The 17,929-nt window shown below is 38.0% G+C and overlaps 2 protein-coding genes across 4 annotated transcripts; one reads left to right on the top strand and one right to left on the bottom strand.

The window, feature by feature from the left end:
- The first annotated feature begins 11,007 nt into the window (after window positions 1–11,007).
- On the top strand, window positions 11,008–11,697 carry LOC130959948 (uncharacterized). The gene is made up of 2 exons (XM_057885348.1): window positions 11,008–11,225; window positions 11,371–11,697. The coding sequence occupies exons 1-2, from the start codon at window positions 11,150–11,152 to the stop codon at window positions 11,547–11,549; spliced, it is 255 nt and encodes an 84-aa protein (XP_057741331.1). The 5' UTR covers window positions 11,008–11,149; the 3' UTR covers window positions 11,550–11,697.
- Window positions 11,698–13,532: 1,835 nt separating this feature from the next.
- Window positions 13,533–17,422, bottom strand: LOC130960219 (rRNA-processing protein fcf2-like). Of its 3 annotated transcripts, none has more exons than XM_057885554.1 (6): window positions 16,889–17,422; window positions 15,569–15,803; window positions 15,209–15,269; window positions 14,495–14,572; window positions 14,219–14,334; window positions 13,533–13,985 (listed from the first exon to the last, which is right to left on the bottom strand). In XM_057885554.1, the coding sequence occupies exons 2-6, from the start codon at window positions 15,799–15,801 to the stop codon at window positions 13,871–13,873; spliced, it is 603 nt and encodes a 200-aa protein (XP_057741537.1). In that variant the 5' UTR covers window positions 15,802–15,803; window positions 16,889–17,422; the 3' UTR covers window positions 13,533–13,870. The 3 variants fall into 3 exon arrangements, with proteins under 3 accessions (XP_057741537.1, XP_057741536.1, XP_057741535.1); XM_057885552.1 differs by having other exon boundaries at window positions 13,534–13,985; window positions 15,569–15,808; window positions 16,889–17,421; XM_057885553.1 differs by lacking the exon at window positions 16,889–17,422 and having other exon boundaries at window positions 15,569–16,882.
- Between the last annotated feature and the right edge of the window lie 507 nt (window positions 17,423–17,929).

The raw sequence follows: 17,929 nt of genomic DNA, 5'->3' as shown, positions 1-17,929 counted from the left end.
GCGAGGTGGATGTACCGTACTCTCTTGCGCGGCGCAGTGATAGCTCAGAAAGCCGAGTTTGAACTGTCCGGGATGGAATCTTTTCACAGGAGGTTGGAATCAGCTGGGAAGGCTAATAATGAGCTTAAGGGTGAAGTTGAGACTCTCCGGGAGCAGCTGACCCAATCAAATGAGAAGCTCGACGCTGCCGAGAAGAGAGCCACTACCGCCGAGAAGAAGGCCACTACTGCCGAGAAGAAGTTGGAAGAGTCGGCCGCCACGGTTTCACGTCTTGTCGAGCGCAAAATGGCTTTAGAGAGTCAGGTCGACGCGGCACAAAAACGGGTGGCCGAGATCGAGAAGGAGAAGCAAACTGTGGAGGCTGAACTGGCAACGTTGAAAATAAAGTATAAAGACGTCGTCAAGCAGGGGAAGGGTGCGATCCTGGCGACCGAGGAGGCCCTTAAAGCTCAGGTCAAAATTGTTGCTCCCGATTTCGACACGTCGGCGATTGGCGTCTTCAAGGTCATCAAAGATGGCAAGATTGTTGACGTTCCCAAGAAATGAATCCTCTTTTTGTGTAGATGGGCAAGAAACTTTTGGCAGTTGATGGGCTCCCGGGGTGATCAGTCCCGGGGCCGCGCATCGTTGTCGAGTTGTGATGGAGCGGGTTGTCTAGAAAAAATGTGAACAAAACAAAAGAGAGAAAATTTGCACAAGTATATCTTATTCTGTAATCGCATAAAGGGCCCATAGGTCATAACGAAAAGTTCAAATCCGCGAATTAACTACTTAGCTCGATTGGTCGGCATGTCGCCTCGTGCGCTAGGAGTAGAATCTTCTCAAGTTGTTCGCGTTCCATGTTCTTGGGACTTCCTTGCCATCGAGCCTTTCTAACTTGAAATTGCCTGCTCCAGGGGTCGGTGGGCCGATGTCGTTACGCCTTAGGACGAGATCGTTCAGCTCGAACTCCCTTTTGAGCACTTTGGTGTTGTAGCGTAGGGCCATTCTTTGTTTTAGCGCTGTCTCCGTCAAATGGGTCATTTCTCTGGCTTCATCTATTAGGTCCTTCTCCACGGCTTCCTCCACTCCTTTCAAAAGTAGCCAGGGGCTCGGTTCCCCGATTTTCACGGGTATTACCGCGTCTAATCCGTATGTTAGTCAGAAAGGAGTCTCCTTGGTGGAGGACTGTTCAGTTGTTCGGTAAGACCAGAGCACCGAGGCTAGCTCGTCGGCCCAAGCACCCTTTTTATTATCCAGTCGCTTCTTGAGCCCTAGCAGGATAATCTTGTTCGCGGACTCCACCTGTCCGTTTGTTTGGGGGTGCTCTACCGAGGAGAACTTCTGTCTTATGCCCAGGCCGGTGAGGAACTCCGTGAACTTTTTGTCGGTAAACTGTGTGCCGTTGTCCGAGATAACGACTTCTGGAATCCCGAATCGCGTTATCACCTGCCTCCACATTAATTTCCTGCAATTGGATGAGGATATGCTGGCCAGCGGCACGGCCTCTATCCATTTGGTGTAGTAGTCAATGGCGACTATGAGATACTTGACTTGCCCGGGACCGACTGGGAAGGGCCCCAAGAGATCGACTCCCCATTGCGAGAATGGTCGGGAGGACGTTAACAGGCTTAACTCGGAGGCCGGTGCCTTGTGGAAATTGGCGTTCTCTTGACATTTTACACATTTTCTGACGAATTCTTTAGAGTCTGCCATCATCGATGGCCAATAGTATCCAGCTCGGATCAACTTTCTTGCTAAGGCTTTTCCCCCTATGTGGTGTCCGCAGCAGCCTTCATGGACTTCCTTAAGGACGTAGTCCGTCTGGTCGGGATGTAAGCATTTTAGTAGGGGCTGGTTGAGCCCTTTCTTGAATAGCTGTCCCTGAATGACCGCGTATTTGGCTGCTTCCCTTCTCAGTTTCGCGGCACCCTTTTCGTCGTCGGGGAGTTTGCCATTTTCCAAGAAGCTGGTGATGGGGTCTAGCCATGAAGGACCCAGCCTTGATAAATGCAAGGTGACCGCCGGCTCCCTCGCCATGCCTTGGATGAGAGACCGGTTGCCTTCTCCGGGTTTAGTGCTGGCCAACTTTGATAGGAGATCTGCCCGTGTGTTCCTTTCTCTGGGTACGTGGTGGACCGTGACCTCCTCAAACTTTTGGCTTAAATCCTTGACTTTTTTCAAGTACTTTTGTAATAATGAGTCTCTGGCTTGATAGCTCCCGTTTACCTGGGAGGTGACGACCTGCGAATCGCAGCATATTTCCAGCCTTGTTGCTCCGACCTCCGCTGCTAGGATTAAGCCCCTATGAGGGCTTCGTATTCTGCCTGGTTGTTTGAAACAGGGAACTCGAACCTGATCGACTGCTCGTATACGACTCCAACCGGGCTTTCCAGGATGATCCCGGCGCCCCCTGACGTCTGGTTGGAGGCTCCGTCCACGTGGAGCCCCCACCGTGTGCTCGTTTCTTCGGTTGGGTCTCCCGTTACTTCTACTAGAAAATCCGCCATTGCCTGCGCCTTGATGGCCTGCCGGGGTTCGTATCGTATGTCGTATTGGGAAAGTTCAATGGACCAAGTCATCATCCTTCCCGCCAAATCGGGTTTCTGAAGTATTTGTCGGATTCCCTGGTCTGTTCTTACGACAACCTGGTGACCTTGGAAATATTGCTTTAACCTCCGTGAGGAGGTCAAGAGCGCCAGAGCTAGCTTCTCCAGTTTTCTGTACCTTAGTTCTGCCCCTTGCAGGGCTCTACTAACGAAATAGACTGGTTGTTGAGTCCTCCCTTCTTCTCGCACTAGAACTGCGGCCAGGGCCTCTCCTGTTATGGCGAGGTATAGATATAACGTCTCCCCGTCCTTTGGCTTCCCGAGCACAGGGGGTGCCGCCAAGATTTCCTTGAAGTGTCGAAAGGCTTCCTCGCATGCGGGCGTCCATTCGAATGCTATCCCTTTCTTCATGAGGTTAAAGAAGGGTAGGGCCTTTGTTGCCGACGCTCCGAGAAATCGGGATAACGAGGTCAGTCGCCCTGCCAACCTCTGGACGTCCTTGATACAGCCTGGGCTCTTCATCTGGAGTATCGCTTGGCATTTTTCCGGGTTGGCTTCTACCCCTCTCTGAGTTATCATGAATCATAGGAGCTTTCCAGCTTCTATGGCGAAGGCACATTTGAGGGGATTGAGCCTCATGTCGTGTTGTCGGAGAGACGCGAACACTTTTGCCAGGTCATCCAGGAGGTCGTCGGGTCGCGTTGTTTTCGCGAGGATGTCGTCTACATAGACTTCGACTGTCTTGCCTATGAGGTCACAGAATATCTTGTTCATCAGCCTCTGATATGTTGCCCCTGCCTTTTTTAGGCCGAATGGCATCACCTTATAACAGAAGGTTCCCCCTGGCGTTATAAACACCGTTTTGTCTTCATCTGGTCGGTGCATCGGAATCTGGTTGTAGCCGGAGTAGGCGTCCATGAAGCTCAGATAACGGTAGCCCGCCACAGTATCAACAAGTGCGTCTATGTTAGGGAGGAAGAAACAATCCTTAGGGCACGCCTTGTTAAGGTCAGAGTAGTCTACGCACATTCTCCATTTGCCGCTGTGCTTTTTTACTAGAACTACATTCGAGAGCCATGTCGAGTAGTCTACCTCTCGTATGAAACCTGCTTCTCGGAGGCTGGCCGTCTGCCTGGCCACCTCCTCTGCCCTCTCCCGTGACATTTTTCTCTTTCGTTGGGCTACCGGGCGTGCCTCCGATTTGACGGCCAGGTGGTGTGACATAATTTTGGGGTCTATTCCCGGCATGTCGGCCGGTGTCCAAGCAAACAAATCCCTATTGGCCCTAATCATTTCGACCAAGGGCTCCTTCAGCTCATGTGGGAGATTCTTGTTGACGAACGTGAATTTTTCCTCCGTGTCACCGATCATGAATTTTTCTAGGTCCCCTTCTGGTTCCGGTCTGGGTTTGTCGTCTACTCAGGCGTCCAGGTCCGCTAGGAACACGCCGGCCGCCTCTTTGGATTTCTTCCTTAGGGAGAGGCTGGCGTTGTCGCAAGCGACTGCCGTCTCAAGGTCTCCTCTTATGGACCCTATGGATCCGTCATCGGTAACGAACTTCATGACTAGTAGCTTCGTGTTGATTATTGCTTCAACATCGTTGATCGTTTTCCTTCCCAAGATGATATTGTAGGCGGTGGAATCTCGGAGGATCACGAACTCGGCCATCGCCGATCTTCAGCCTTGAGTCTGTCCCACAGAGATCGGCAGGGATATTACTCCATCAGGTTTGATGAAGTGGTCGCCCAATCCAATGACCCCGTGCTGGTGAGTCGTCAGGTCGGCGTCCCTAAGTCCCAGTGCATCAAACACGTTGCGGAACATGATGTTCGAGTCTGCCCCCGTGTCGACAAGGATTCGCTTGACGAGGCCGGTTCCCACTCTGGCCGTGATGACCATGGGTGGGTTTTCAGGGGCGTCGTCGAACCATTGGTCTTCCGAGCCGAAAGAAATGGAGGGGGCTTCTTAGAGTTTCGCATCAATGAGGAGGAGACCGCCAAGACCTTGGCATCCTTTTTGTGCGCCGATCGTGACCTTGGCATGGTGTTTTTGGCCGTCACCACGTTTACCACGGTGAGGCCGTGATCTCTGTCTTCTGGCTCTTGTCGCCGCTTTGCCGAACGAGTTTTGCCTTCTTCGTCTTGGTCGCGATGGCGCCTCCTCGGCTCCCTGATAAGATGGGAGAATTCTGCTAGCTTACCCTCCCTTATCGCTTGTTCTAGTGCATCCTTCAGGTCAAAGCAGTCTTGTGTTTGGTGACCATAGCCCTTGTGATAGTCACAATAGAAGTTCTTGTTTCCTCCTGTACGGTCCTTGAGTGGTCGGGGCTTCGGCAAAATTCCTTTCTCGGCTATTTGCTGATAAACTTCCATGATGGGAAGAGTGAGCGGAGTGTAGTTGGTGAATTTCCCGACCCGGGGGAATGGCCTGGGTGTCTTGCTTGGCGCTCCTTCCCTGGCTTGTTCTTTTAGTCTTTCTCCGCTGACTTGTTGCCTAGGTTGGCTGTAGCCGGACTGCCGTTTATTGGCAGCCACGACTTGACTGACTTCCTCGTCGTTTATATACTCCTTGGCCACCGTTTGGATCTCGTGCATCGTCCAAACTGGTTTCGTGGTAAGGTGCTTTCGAAAGTTCTCGTTGAGGAGGCCGTTCGTCAGGCAGAGGCTGGCCACCGAATCGGTTAGGCCATCGATTTCCAAGCATTCGTCGTTGAACCGATCCAGGTATTTTCTAGTCGGCTCTCCTTGTCTCTGGGTTATCCCCAGAAGGTTGATCGGGTGCTTTGCCTTTGCTATTCGTGTTGTAAACTGGGCCAGGAAGGCACGGCTGATGTCCGAAAACCCATAGATTGACCTTTGCGGGAGGCCGTTAAACCATCTGATCGCGGGTCCTGCTAGGGTTACCGGGAAGGCTCGGCACCTCACCTCGTCCCCTACTCCCTCCAGATTCATCCTTGCTTCGAAGGCTGTGAGGTGCTCCAGAGGGTCTTGAGTTCCGTCGTACCTCATGTCCGTTGGTTTGTCGAAATGCTTCGGCAACCGGACTTCGAGGATGGATCGGTGGAATGGGGTGGCGCCCATTATCACGGTTTGTCGTGTCCTCTCGGGCCTTTTTTTCCCCATCTTCGCGATCTCGGCCCGTGTGGCACGTTTCCTTGCCTCGGGAGTAGATGATTGTATCATTTCGTCTTCTCGGGATGGGTGACTCTTCGCGGGTGCTCTCCGCTTCCGTTCGGGATGCGGAGGCGCGTTGCAGACGGCTTCGGTGGGAGTCTCTCTCTTGACTTTCATGAGATGGGGTGTAGGTGGGGTCGGTGGTTCGTCGCTCGCGCTCCTGGTCGGCCAGTTGCCGTTCCAGGTTTTGGACCCTGTGGCGTAGCTCCTGCATTATTATGGCGCTGTCGCCGCCCGTTCCCCCGAAGGGTCGCGTCCTTGTGTGTGGTTCAGTGTGTTGTCGGGGGACCTTCGTCGTCCTCTTAATGAGGCGACGGAGGCCGTTCCCTCTACTACGGCTCCTCGGCCTTGGTCTCCGGGGCCCGGCACGACGTCCATTTAGGCAGATTCCCACAGACGGCGCCAATATTCTGTGGTCGGTTACCGGACAGTTCGGGTGGTTGTTAAGGGGGTGAGGACGCTTCAATCGCGATCGTGCTGGGTCCGGGTAGCCGGGCTCTCGTTGTGGAAGGAAGAGGGGGGGCCACCTGCAAAGACACTCTGATGCTCTAGTCAGCTAGTGTGCAGGCGGGAATATGTTAGGTGAAGAGTGTGACGTACCTTGGGGGAAGGGCAGGTCCTTCCCCATTTATACCGTGTCAGAGGTGGGCCCTGCAAGGATAGGCCCACCTTCCTCGAAGCTTCCTCACAGCTACTGTGGAGAGCTGTCAGGGACGCGTGTCCGGGTCGCGTAGTGGATTGTACGTGCCCGACCGCTCGGGTCGGGTCATCAGTGGGTCGGGTTGACCCGCGAGTGGCCTGGGCCAGGCCATAACAATATATATATATATATATATATATATATATATATATATATATATATATATATATATATATATATATATATATATATATATATATATATCAGTTTTCTGATTGGCATATAGAGCCGGGCAAAGTTAGACTAATATTTAAAGAGGGACAAAAGTTAATTTTGTAATATAAAAGAGATTAAATTAAATATTTTAGGGAGGTTAATTAAAATTTTGGGTAAACCACTAAAAATACATTCGAATAATTTTATCGTTGACAAAAATATACTCAAATTTTATTATCGATAAAAATATTCTCAAATAGTTTTAAAATACGATAAAAATGTCCAATATTAAATATGTATTCTCAAAAAATACTTTAGAGATTGAATTTTGATATGATTTTTTGCAAGCAAGCATGATTAAAGAAATGAAATATTTTTATCATTGAAATTTGGTGATCTTTTCACTAAGTATATATTTTGTAATTTTTTGTTAATAATCAATAATATTTTAAAAAAAGTACAAAAAATATATAGTTAACAAAAAATTACTAAATTTTAAGAACAAAAATATTTTTTTTTAATTTTATTTGTAGAAAGTTGTATCAAAATTTAATTTTTAAAATATTTTTTAAGAATTACATATTTAATGTTAGTATATTTTTATCATATTTTTAAATTATTTAAAAGTATTTTTATTTATAAAAAAATTCGAATATATTTTTATCACTAATAAAATTATTTAAATATATTTTTATTAGTTTATCCTAAAATTTTTATATAATATATAAAGAAAAACTAAGATTTTGAAGAGCTATTGCTCTCTTTTCTTTACATGAGGTTCTGATTTCTGACTTTATGTAGAGAGGTGGTTAATGATGATCAAGAATTGACCTGAAATAAATTTATGACATGTGGCATAAATGTTTATCATTGAAAAACTATAATTGAAAGGTTGAAGAAAATTATATAGAGAAAGTATGAGGAGCTAATGAAATATTTATAAGAGTTCGATCTTTAGTGAATTCCAAAATTAATTTAATTTTTTGGGAAGATGTTTATTATCTCTAGTACTCGGATGGTTATTCCAGATAGTATGGAGGATGTTTATTTTATAACTCAATAGCTCATTGTACACATTATACAAATAGTTCATTATCTCTCTAGCGGGATCCAATTATATAAAGTCAAATGCGGTAACTTTTTAATTTTAACTGCATTGATAATTAGATAATTTTAATACCCAAAGTACAGTTGTTCATGTGTGCTGTAGATGTAGATTATCGTCAGATTGAGGAAACAATTTAATTAAAGTTTTTTTGAAAAAATAATTAAAATAATAAATATTTATATTAAAATTAATTTATAAATAAGTTATTTTTTATTTAATTTTTTAATTTTAAAAATATTTATTTTAAAAAAAATATAATAAAAAAATTTTATTATAAAAGAATTTATTTTTTAAATTTTTTTATAAATATTTAAATAATTTCTTAAAAAATTATAATTTAATTTTAAAAATTGTATGAGATATTAATATTACTACTTTTCATAACTCAAAATTTTAAAAAATTAAAAAAAAAGTTAACCAAAAAAAAACACTCTATAATAATTTTTTTTTTTTTAAATAAGGGGCAGAAATTGTTGCGGTTCCCCCCCCCCCCCCCCTTCTCCTAATGTGTGGCGTTTGAAATCCCAGAATATGTTGGTCTTTTTCTCTTATTAATAGCCAGCCTTGAGTGGTCGTGGAAGATGAAGCCAGCTTCAATATAACCATCGTATGCGTCGTCTCTCATGGCCTTGCCTCCCCTTTTCCGTCGTTGGTGTTCCTCGCTCATATTGGTCCAAGCCTTCTTCGCTCAAAGTCCAACCTATCACATGTCGAGTCTGCATTGGCGACATCACATTCGCCACCTTAGCCACATAAAAATTTGACCCACCATCAGTCAATCCACACAATTTTTACTGACAACAAAATATACCTAACATAATAATAATTTTTATAATAAAAATATTATATATATATATAAATTAATTATTAAATTATTTATTAATTATTATATATTTTATATAAATAATTATTTTTTATACACATATAACATAATTATTGTTATAATTGTATTTTATTGTTATAAAATATGATTAATTTTTAAAATATTTAATTTATAAATTAAAATACTAAAATAGTATTTTAAATAATAATATATAATTTAAAATTTTATTTTTTAGGTTTTATATTTTAAAAAAATTGAGTAATCTTTTTCATAACAACACAATTGAAATATCTTTTTTTATATATTAATAAATAATTATTTAAAAATCTACTTCTCATACAATTAGAAGTCAACTCTTACTGATATTTATAGTTAAAAAATTTTTTTTAATTAATGTAGTTGCTATCAGAAAAACTAAAGTTAATTTTAGAAAAAGATATACAATACTCTTTCGAGTCGATTTCTAAAAACAATATCAATCTCATTTAAATTGAGACTTGATTATTCTAATAAACATTTAATATGAGTTTAAATTCTTAAATTGATTATTAAGTACCAAAAATTGAGTAAAATTTTATTATAGAATTAAATTTAATAATTTAATAAAGACAAATAAATATTATTATCATATACTACTCAAAAAAAATTTAAATTGTAGTGAAAATGAAAGAGACGGATTTTTTAAACACATGTGATACATTGAGTTGAAATCCATACTTTTTTGTTTAAAAAAATATTCACATAATATTTTCACATAAAAATAATATTTTGAACTCTTAATTAAATAATTCTATCGAATATATTCAATTAAATATATTAAATCATCTAATTATCAAATATATTCAGACATTCAGCCAAATATAATTAAATTATTTAACGATTTGTCATTTACAATATTATTTTTATGTGAAAATGTCATCCTGAAAATATCGACCTTTCTTTTAATCCTAGGGACAAAATCGATCACAAACTAAACATGCATGAAACAGTTAGGGAACAATATTAAAACAGATGTGTATACAATGGGCGTATAAGAAGCATATCACGATGAAATGAAACTTGTGATGGCCCAAATATATACACAAACTTATTCAAATTGATGATGATATAGTTTCTTTCCCCTTCCAGGTTTTCATGTTTAAAATAATATTTTCCCTATAATAATAAAAAAATACTAAGAAGTTAACACTTTTTATTAATACTATTTTATACTTTTAAACACTTTATTTTATATTATAACTTAAAATTTAGTATTTAAAATATAAAATATTAATTAAAAATAATAAATTTTGATGATTTTTATCCAATCTTTTCATAAATAAAAAATTGAGTATCTTTTATTACTTATTCAATTATTATTAAAGATTAACCCACACACAAATATATATGTTTTAATCTTTTGGTTGTATATAAGGTCCTAATTATTTAAACTCACTGTCAAAGAAGTATAAGCAGTGTATGTATGATCAATATATCTCTAAGATGTCGACTTATAATTCCCCTGTCCATGTTCTTGGTTTCCAACTTCAACTTCGTTATTGCACTTTTTAATTTTTAATATTGAATTAACAATGGTATTTTTTTAAATTGTGATCAATGTGGTATTTTTTTAAAATGTGGGAGATGATTTAATATATGGAGTATAAATCGGACCGTCCGATTTTTAAAAGGTACAGAAATCAAACCGTCCGATTTTTAGGTACACAAATCGGATAGTCCGATTTCTGTACTCGGACTGTCCGATTTGTGTTGAAAAATTTAAAAAATTTGGAGTACACAAATCAGACTATCCGATTTGTAGAGGTACAGAAATCGGACCGTCTGATTTGTGAGAGGTACACAAATCGGACCGTCCAATTTGTATTTAAAAAAATAAAAAAATTTGAGGTTCCTCCGATTTGTGTACTTCCACAGATTTAAAAAACACAAAAAATTACAATGTTAAAGTATATCACCACTTCTACTTCCATAACAAAAAAAAATTAGCCTCGTTATTGTTTTGAATTTTTTTAAATCTTTATTTTATTTTATTTTTATAGTCGGAACACATTAAAGAAATTGGGTAGATTCAGAAATTTGGAAAAATTGCTAAATAAGACCACATAAAAACTATTGTAATTTATAAAATAGATTCTTCTATGATTTAGTAATTTGATTTAATTAAGATTATAGAAATGATTAGTTTTCATCATAATAATATAAATCAAATTCTCTAATAATAATTGAATAAGTCATAAAGGATATCAAACCCTCTATTTAATTATAAGAGAATTTTTATTACTCATAAAATATTGTTTTAATAATAATTAACACAGATAGAGATGGAGCCATCTATTTCAAGCCAGAAAATAATGATGGTGACCCTAGTAGACCATGGCTCATGTTATGTACAAATTAAAGTTATTACTATAGTAGTAGTGGCCTATATGGATACGTACTCAATAATCACAATGGCACATGCCAATTAAATTAAATACTATAGGTGTCAAATCTTGGTCTATATATAGGGGAGTGTAATTGGCATATGTTGTAGTATATGACTATATTCACAAAAACTAGCGAGATATAATACCTAGATTCCTAGAGAACAACCTAAGTCTAATTTATTTGAATATATAAAATATAAATAATATATAATTGTTCCAGTTATATATAACAATAATGGCTGCTTTAGAAAGCAAGCGTGTTCTTCTTGCAGTTTTAGTCCTCCTTTGCTTCTTCTCCATCCAAGCTCGAGGTACTTAGCTTCCCGTTTGGTCTCTAGTACGAAAAATAAATTTTAATTTTATTGACTTTAATTTTATTGCAGGTTTCTTAATTATCTCTCAGTCTTCTTATTATCTTTTTTTTTTTTTTTTTTTGGCCTCTCTCTATATGTGCAGCACGAACATTGAAAGAAATTAGTAACTTAACTAATAGAGGTGCTCATGATAACAAAGAGGCGCACAATAGCAAATTTAAGGCGGAAGAACATAATCATCATGATGAGGTTAATGGTGGAAGTGAAGTGTTCTCAATGGATTACACTCCAGCCTCGAGGAAGCCACCGATCCATAATTAATTAAATAGTTTCCAATTTTATTATATTTTTTGGTATAATTAACTAGCTAGTTTATATTATAATATAACGTTTATCGTGATGTAAATATTACCCAGATCTAAAATATAAGCCGCAATAAGAAAAGTATCAACTTTTTGGCCTATTTATCTTGCTGCAACGAAAGACTCTCTCCGCCGTTAAAACCATATGTATAGTGTTTTTCCTCCTCTATCTTCTTGCATACAGAAATCAATTTTGCTGCCCGAAAACCATGAGAGGTTTTCTCCAAATTAAAACTTCAAAACTACTTCATATGGATTCATGTATATATATAGTGTGCATGTGTGTGTGTGTGAGAGGAGAGTCTCAAACAGCTGAATATAACTCTCCAAAACCATGCATACACATATACTAATATGTAATTATTATGTTTGACTTTTACGTATAACACCACTCAAAATATATAAATGAATGGTTAATGTTAATAATTAAATGGCACGATTCAAATAAGTTGTGGAAAATATATAGTTATAATTTTATATTTATTAGAATAGTTTTGGGCGTTGATTATGTGTTAGGCTCCATATATGGAGTGCAATTGCAGTATATTACAATCTTTTACTATATATTTCAAATGTTATTTTTTAATTAATTTTATTATTACAAAATAGGCTGAAAATAAAGCACATATATGTTATATTATAACTACATGTATTTTTATTTACATGTTATAAACTATTTTATATTTTTTACAAGAATCAGCTAATTATATATGAATACAAGTAGAGTAAATAAGCACGCACCTACACTTTGAAGTTTTATCAAACCTCATCCCAGTATCAGCTGGGGTTCGTTTTATCAAACCTCATCCCAGTCTCAGCTGGGTTCGAATTTGGTGCAGCTTGTTTAAGAGGCAATATAATTGTCACTTAGTCTAGGCCTCCGCTGCCAAAAAAAAAAAAAAAAGAAGGCTTTAAAATCTTTAAACTTTTCTTTTATTGTATAAGGTGGGATTTGAATATTCGATATTTGTTTAGACGTACAAATGAGTAGACACTTAACCAAATTAAGTTGGTATTGGAATTTTCAACTTTATTAAAAGATCATGATGATCAGCAAAGTTCATATATAACAATTGGGCCGTTACTATTGACATCTGAAACTAATTGGGCCTAAAGGCCCAAAAAAGTTTCCACGTTACTCAAAGAAGGGCTTGGCTTGTTGCCTTGTTCCCACTGGCACGTTTCCTTTTTGAGCAGTAGAATCGGTAATCGGCGACGTCGCTCCTGTTGGAAAGGGTTAGCTAATAGATCTCTCAGCTCAGCTGACATCCATGGTCATGGTATGTATACGCCTCTCTCGATTCCTCAACAAACTAGACAACATGGGTCAAAGCCAAAACCATGGCTGACATCTCCTCCTCCCTATTCAAACCTGGGAATATCATATGCATTGATGATGACAATGTAGAATTGTTGTTGTTTATCCTCTTATCAACTTCCAATTCCCTCTTCTCAACAACCTTGTTTCCTTTTTCTTGAGGATTCGCCACCTTTTCAATACAACACCAATATGAAGACTAAATATTTCTTTGGCCAAATGTGTTCTGTCTTTGGTGTTACTTAACAGGTGGAAGCATTCGTTTATTGATGAATTATTGTGGAATATTACATTCAAAACTTATGTTTAATTCAAAGTTGTCGAGTAAAAGTAGCTTATTGAATATTTAAATTTTAGTTTGATGATGGCTTTGCATCTATATTTCTAGGATTAGTTTTGCTAACTAACCAACTAGGGATCTTTGTTCATGTTTACGAAAGACAATGATCTCTCAAAAAACACTATTTTTGTTTTGGGACAATATGAACTTTCTATAAAGAAAATCCATTAAATAGTGTCGCAATTACTTTTGTAAGAATTTTATTTGTATTTTGTAAAAAATTTTAAACTCCCAATAAATTCTTTTCAACATGACCACTACTACCAGTCTACCACCACCTTTTTCATTCTCATCAATATCACTTCTACCTTTATTATTGATTTTGCATCAAAATGTTATACGTCTCTTCATTCAAAATTTTACTCTTGACAACAATTTATAATTTACAAAGTCTCATCAAAGAAATTCTAGTAATTACCAAACATTTTAAACACGAGCATTGACACACAAATGCTGTAATTCCCTCAATAACTTAAAACTGTAACAGAGCATTATCGACTATGGCAACGGACAAGAACTAGCGTAATCAAACCCCCCCCCCCCCCCAAAAAAAAAAAAAAAAAAAACCCACCCCGAAAAAAAGGCAAAATAGCATCTATGAATTTTCCAAAGTGATTGAAATTCAATAAACCCTCCTTTCCTTTGCTCGCTTCCAGGAATTCTGACCCCTAATCTTCCACTTGGTATTATTCCCCACAGTTCGATTTTGTTCTTCAATTTCACGTACCTTTCGCTTCCTACAATGAAGATGAATGAGGTGAGTAAATATCCCAAAAAGCATAGCAACAAATACAAACAAAACGAACAAACTTAAGAATGGTATTTTTTGAATGGTCAAGACTTTTATGACCCAACTGCCTTATTTTGGCAGATAAATTAAACGGTCCAGCCGATTGGTCCATTTTGACAACCCTAGTATTTTTCTGATTAACCAGCGAAATGTGTCTTTTACTGCAAGTGCCTATTTTACCTATATGCCGCAAGCTTTTGATCAGAAAGCAACTCATCTGCAATGGTTGCTTTCCTCTCCTTCTTTGTTAATCTTTCCGAGTAGAATTCTGATGCATCTTCTACAACTGTTCCCACCTGGTCATATTCAAATGACAAAAATAAATAAATAAATATAAAATAAAATAAAGTAAAATTGAATGCTCACCAACAGAGATTGTAATTTTATACCAAGTAACATCAATCATATGCTTGCCTATGATATATATACAGATTGGGTATACAACAATGAACTTGCCTGGAAATACTTGGGAAGTGCCTTTGAGTTAGAATCACCCTTCTTATAATGCCGTTTTGGATCTAACGCAGACCTCAACTGTAACAATAAACACAGTAAGAGTGTAAGGATCCCTTTCCACTTGTGAAACTAAGGGATAAAAGTGTGTGTTGTATAAAAAATAAATGTTAGGCGACCAATATTTTTCTTTTGTATTTGTCTTGCATTTGAGCCAACACTAATCAACTCTTTTTTTTTTTCACTGAAGGTATTAATCACCTAACATTCTCCTAAAAAATATTACATAGCTATTATCATGATTCAAATAACTGGGAACATACAAATTTGTTATTAATGAATATTATATACATGCCTACACATTTTACTCCCCAAATGCTAACCGATCCCATTGGACTTTCAGCTGCCTGAAAGTTTGTCTTCCCATTATAAACATATACAATATTATTTACATCAATCAAGCTGAGAACACCAGCAAAGTTTTCAGGAAGCATCAAACACCCCACAAATCATTGAAGATAGTTAAGTTGGCCCAAATAAAGGGGTAAAACAGACTATGAAAAGGGATCTTGTTAGGCAAAAAGACTAACATGAAATAAAGTTAACTTGACAAAGAATCTAAATCTGAGTAACTGTTCTTTCCATTTTGAATGTAGGTACATGTTGCCAATCCAAGGAAAATATAAAATGGCAAAGATATCAAAACTCAAAAATCACCTTCAACAACTTTAGATCTGTCTGCAACTCAGGAGTGATGGTTTGAGCAGGCATGTCAAACCTGACATACATACAAATAAGATCAGATAACTATATATTACATAATTTCTTTTTATAGTTTCCCGAAAAGAGAAAAAGGGGGGGGGGGGGGGGGGAGAAAGATATAACTAAACAATCTCCTAATTCTATTTGATTAAAAATGGAAGTCACCACCCCTATACCCAGCCCAGCTAGTCAGCTGTGTAAAACTACTTAAACAAGTAATAAAAATAAGATTTTTTAGTTTTAAAAACAAAAAGAAACTTAACCATGGTTGCATTGCAAAAGAAAATTTGCTCCAGAAAATATATTATTGCATACCAATCTTTTCCGGCAGTATCTTTAGCTTGTTTTCTCAGTAATTTGTTTAACTTTCTAGGATCATTAGGAGGAACAAAAAGGCCATCAACAAGCTCTGTATTGGGTTTCCAAAGACTACTATTAGATGTCTCACTTTGAGGTTTGTTATGACAAGCATCTGTGGCTTTTGATGATGATGGAATCAACAGCTGTGGTTGCCATGAAAGTCCAACCAGCAGTTTACCCTCCGGCATCCCTATACTGAAGCAGATTGCACAATCAAATATCCAAGAGTTACATTTAATCTCTTTTTTAAAAGAAAAATCGACAATCTAAATGAGATTTGCTAAAAAATATATTCTAAACTACAGTAAATTTCATAAAACATCATGGAAATTGGAAACTATGCAAATTTTTACGGCAAACTTTGAGAATTGCAGCGGGGTCTAACAAAATGAGCATGGTGGGGGACAAACCAAATTAAAATTAGGTAATATTAAGTTAAAAAAGGCATAAAACATAATATAAGGTTGGAAGTGCAGCCACATAACTCAAACAAAGTTTATATTTTCCACGTTGGGTATTTTATACAACTTGTTGAATTTCCATATTTTCTATTTCACATGTTTAAGTTTGATTTTTTATTTTTCTTATTTTCATAATCACATTATCTGGCATTTTATACCTATTCATTGGTTTTGGTTATTAACGATGTCAAAATTTTGTGGCGGGTCTTTCACTATAAAGACGACGACAAAGGAAAAATAAAGCGAGAATTATGCAAAGGATAGGAAAAAACGAAGGTTGCTAGAACCGGACCGGTTTAATAGTGCCCAAACAAGCACTGAACCGGTTTAATTAAATATATAATAAAATTATTAAAAAATTAACTCTCCATATGTGAATTTCTGTAAGTCAATCAAGTCACTCTCCAAAACATCCAAAACATCCAAAACATGTATCCAACCTAAGAATCATAAGCATAATTCAACCAAATCATATGAAGCCATATAGTAAATTCAATGCAGAATTGTGGGAATGTTTTTATTTTGAATCAATAACAGCAAAACAACCATTCACCAAAACAAATACAATAGATTGGATTTAAAAATCAATCTCAGCAGAATTAATAAATTAAAAATTGAATTTATAACTCAATCTCAGCAGAATTAATTCACTATGAACGGACTGAATTCAAATAAAAATTCAAAACATTCATATCTCAAAATTCAGCAGAATCATCAATAATACATCATATGCATGTTCAGAATAAATTTCAAATTTCAGAGGGATAGAGTCAGGAGATAGAATCAGGAAGACTTAGAGACTGAGACTTGAGACCTGAGAGGGTTGAAGGCTTGAAGCAGAGAAGAAGAGACTTGAGACCTGAGACCTGAGACCTGAGACCTGAGACCTGAGACCTGAGAGGGTTGAAGCAGAGACCAGAGACTTGAGACACGACGAAAGGTAGAAAATCAGCGACTGCGAGACTCCACGCGAAGAGAGAAGCAACGACGACGAGACACGGTGCGGAGCAGAGAAGCAGAAACGACGCCGGCGAGGAGGGGAGAAGCAGCGACGACCCACGGCGAGGAGCACAGAAGCGGCGACGATCCACGACGAGGAGCAGCGAAGCAGCTACAGAGAGAACTCGGACAGAGAGGGCGACAGAGAGAGAAGGGAGAGAAAGGCTCGGCGATGAGTTTGAGCTCTGAAGTGGAATGGTGGGTGGCGGCTGTTATTCGAATTCGAAGAGAAGAGAGGATTATGGGTGGGATTAGGGTTTTCTGCTGGGTCTGGGTGTGAGTGTGAGTGAGAGTGAGAGTGAGAGTGAGAGTGAGAGAGAGAGAGAGAGGGAAAGGGGTGGGGTAGGGGTGTTATAATTACTCGTTTATTAATTGGGAAATTATAGCGTACAGATTTATCTATACAGATTAATGGAATATGTGAAAAGTTTGAAAAGAAATAGGCTTAGCAGAGACATTTGTCGGACTTACAAGGAGAGCCACGGCTTAGAGGAGAATAACCAGCTACTTGTAAAGAAGGTGACCCATTATTTTAATATTTGGTCATGAACCGTTCTTTTTGGTTATAGAATTTTTTTTTTTTTTGGTCATGTAGTGGGTACTTAATTAGATAGGCTTTTTTCTTGATTTTTTTTTATTTGGTTAGATTGAACTTTATTTTAAAAAAAATATATTATATTAAATGTGTATTTAATTTTTTGTTATTTTTTATGAAATTTTAAAAATGCATATAAATATTTAAAATGAAATGATGACAAATTATTTTATTTTAAATTAAAAATGTTAAGTTTAAGAAATTAAAGAGGCTTTAACGAATTCTCTTTTAAATATTATATATATATATATATATATATAT

Source organism: Arachis stenosperma, chromosome 2 (assembly GCF_014773155.1).
Source record: "Arachis stenosperma cultivar V10309 chromosome 2, arast.V10309.gnm1.PFL2, whole genome shotgun sequence".
NCBI lineage: Eukaryota > Viridiplantae > Streptophyta > Magnoliopsida > Fabales > Fabaceae > Arachis > Arachis stenosperma.
This window is presented reverse-complemented; position numbering and strand designations above follow the sequence as displayed.

Coding starts and splice junctions, on each gene's coding strand:
- LOC130960219 (XM_057885554.1), bottom strand. CDS start 15,801: ATGCCGGAGGGTAAACTGCTGGTTGGACTTTCATGGCAACCACAGCTG. Junction 14,335..14,494: donor CACTTCCCAAGTATTTCCAG/GCAAGTTCATTG, acceptor GAATATGACCAG/GTGGGAACAGTTGTAGAAGA. Junction 13,986..14,218: donor CAAAAGCTTGCGGCATATAG/GTAAAATAGGCA, acceptor TCTTCATTGTAG/GAAGCGAAAGGTACGTGAAA.
- LOC130959948 (XM_057885348.1), top strand. CDS start 11,150: ATGGCTGCTTTAGAAAGCAAGCGTGTTCTTCTTGCAGTTTTAGTCCTC. Junction 11,226..11,370: donor CTTCTCCATCCAAGCTCGAG/GTACTTAGCTTC, acceptor CTATATGTGCAG/CACGAACATTGAAAGAAATT.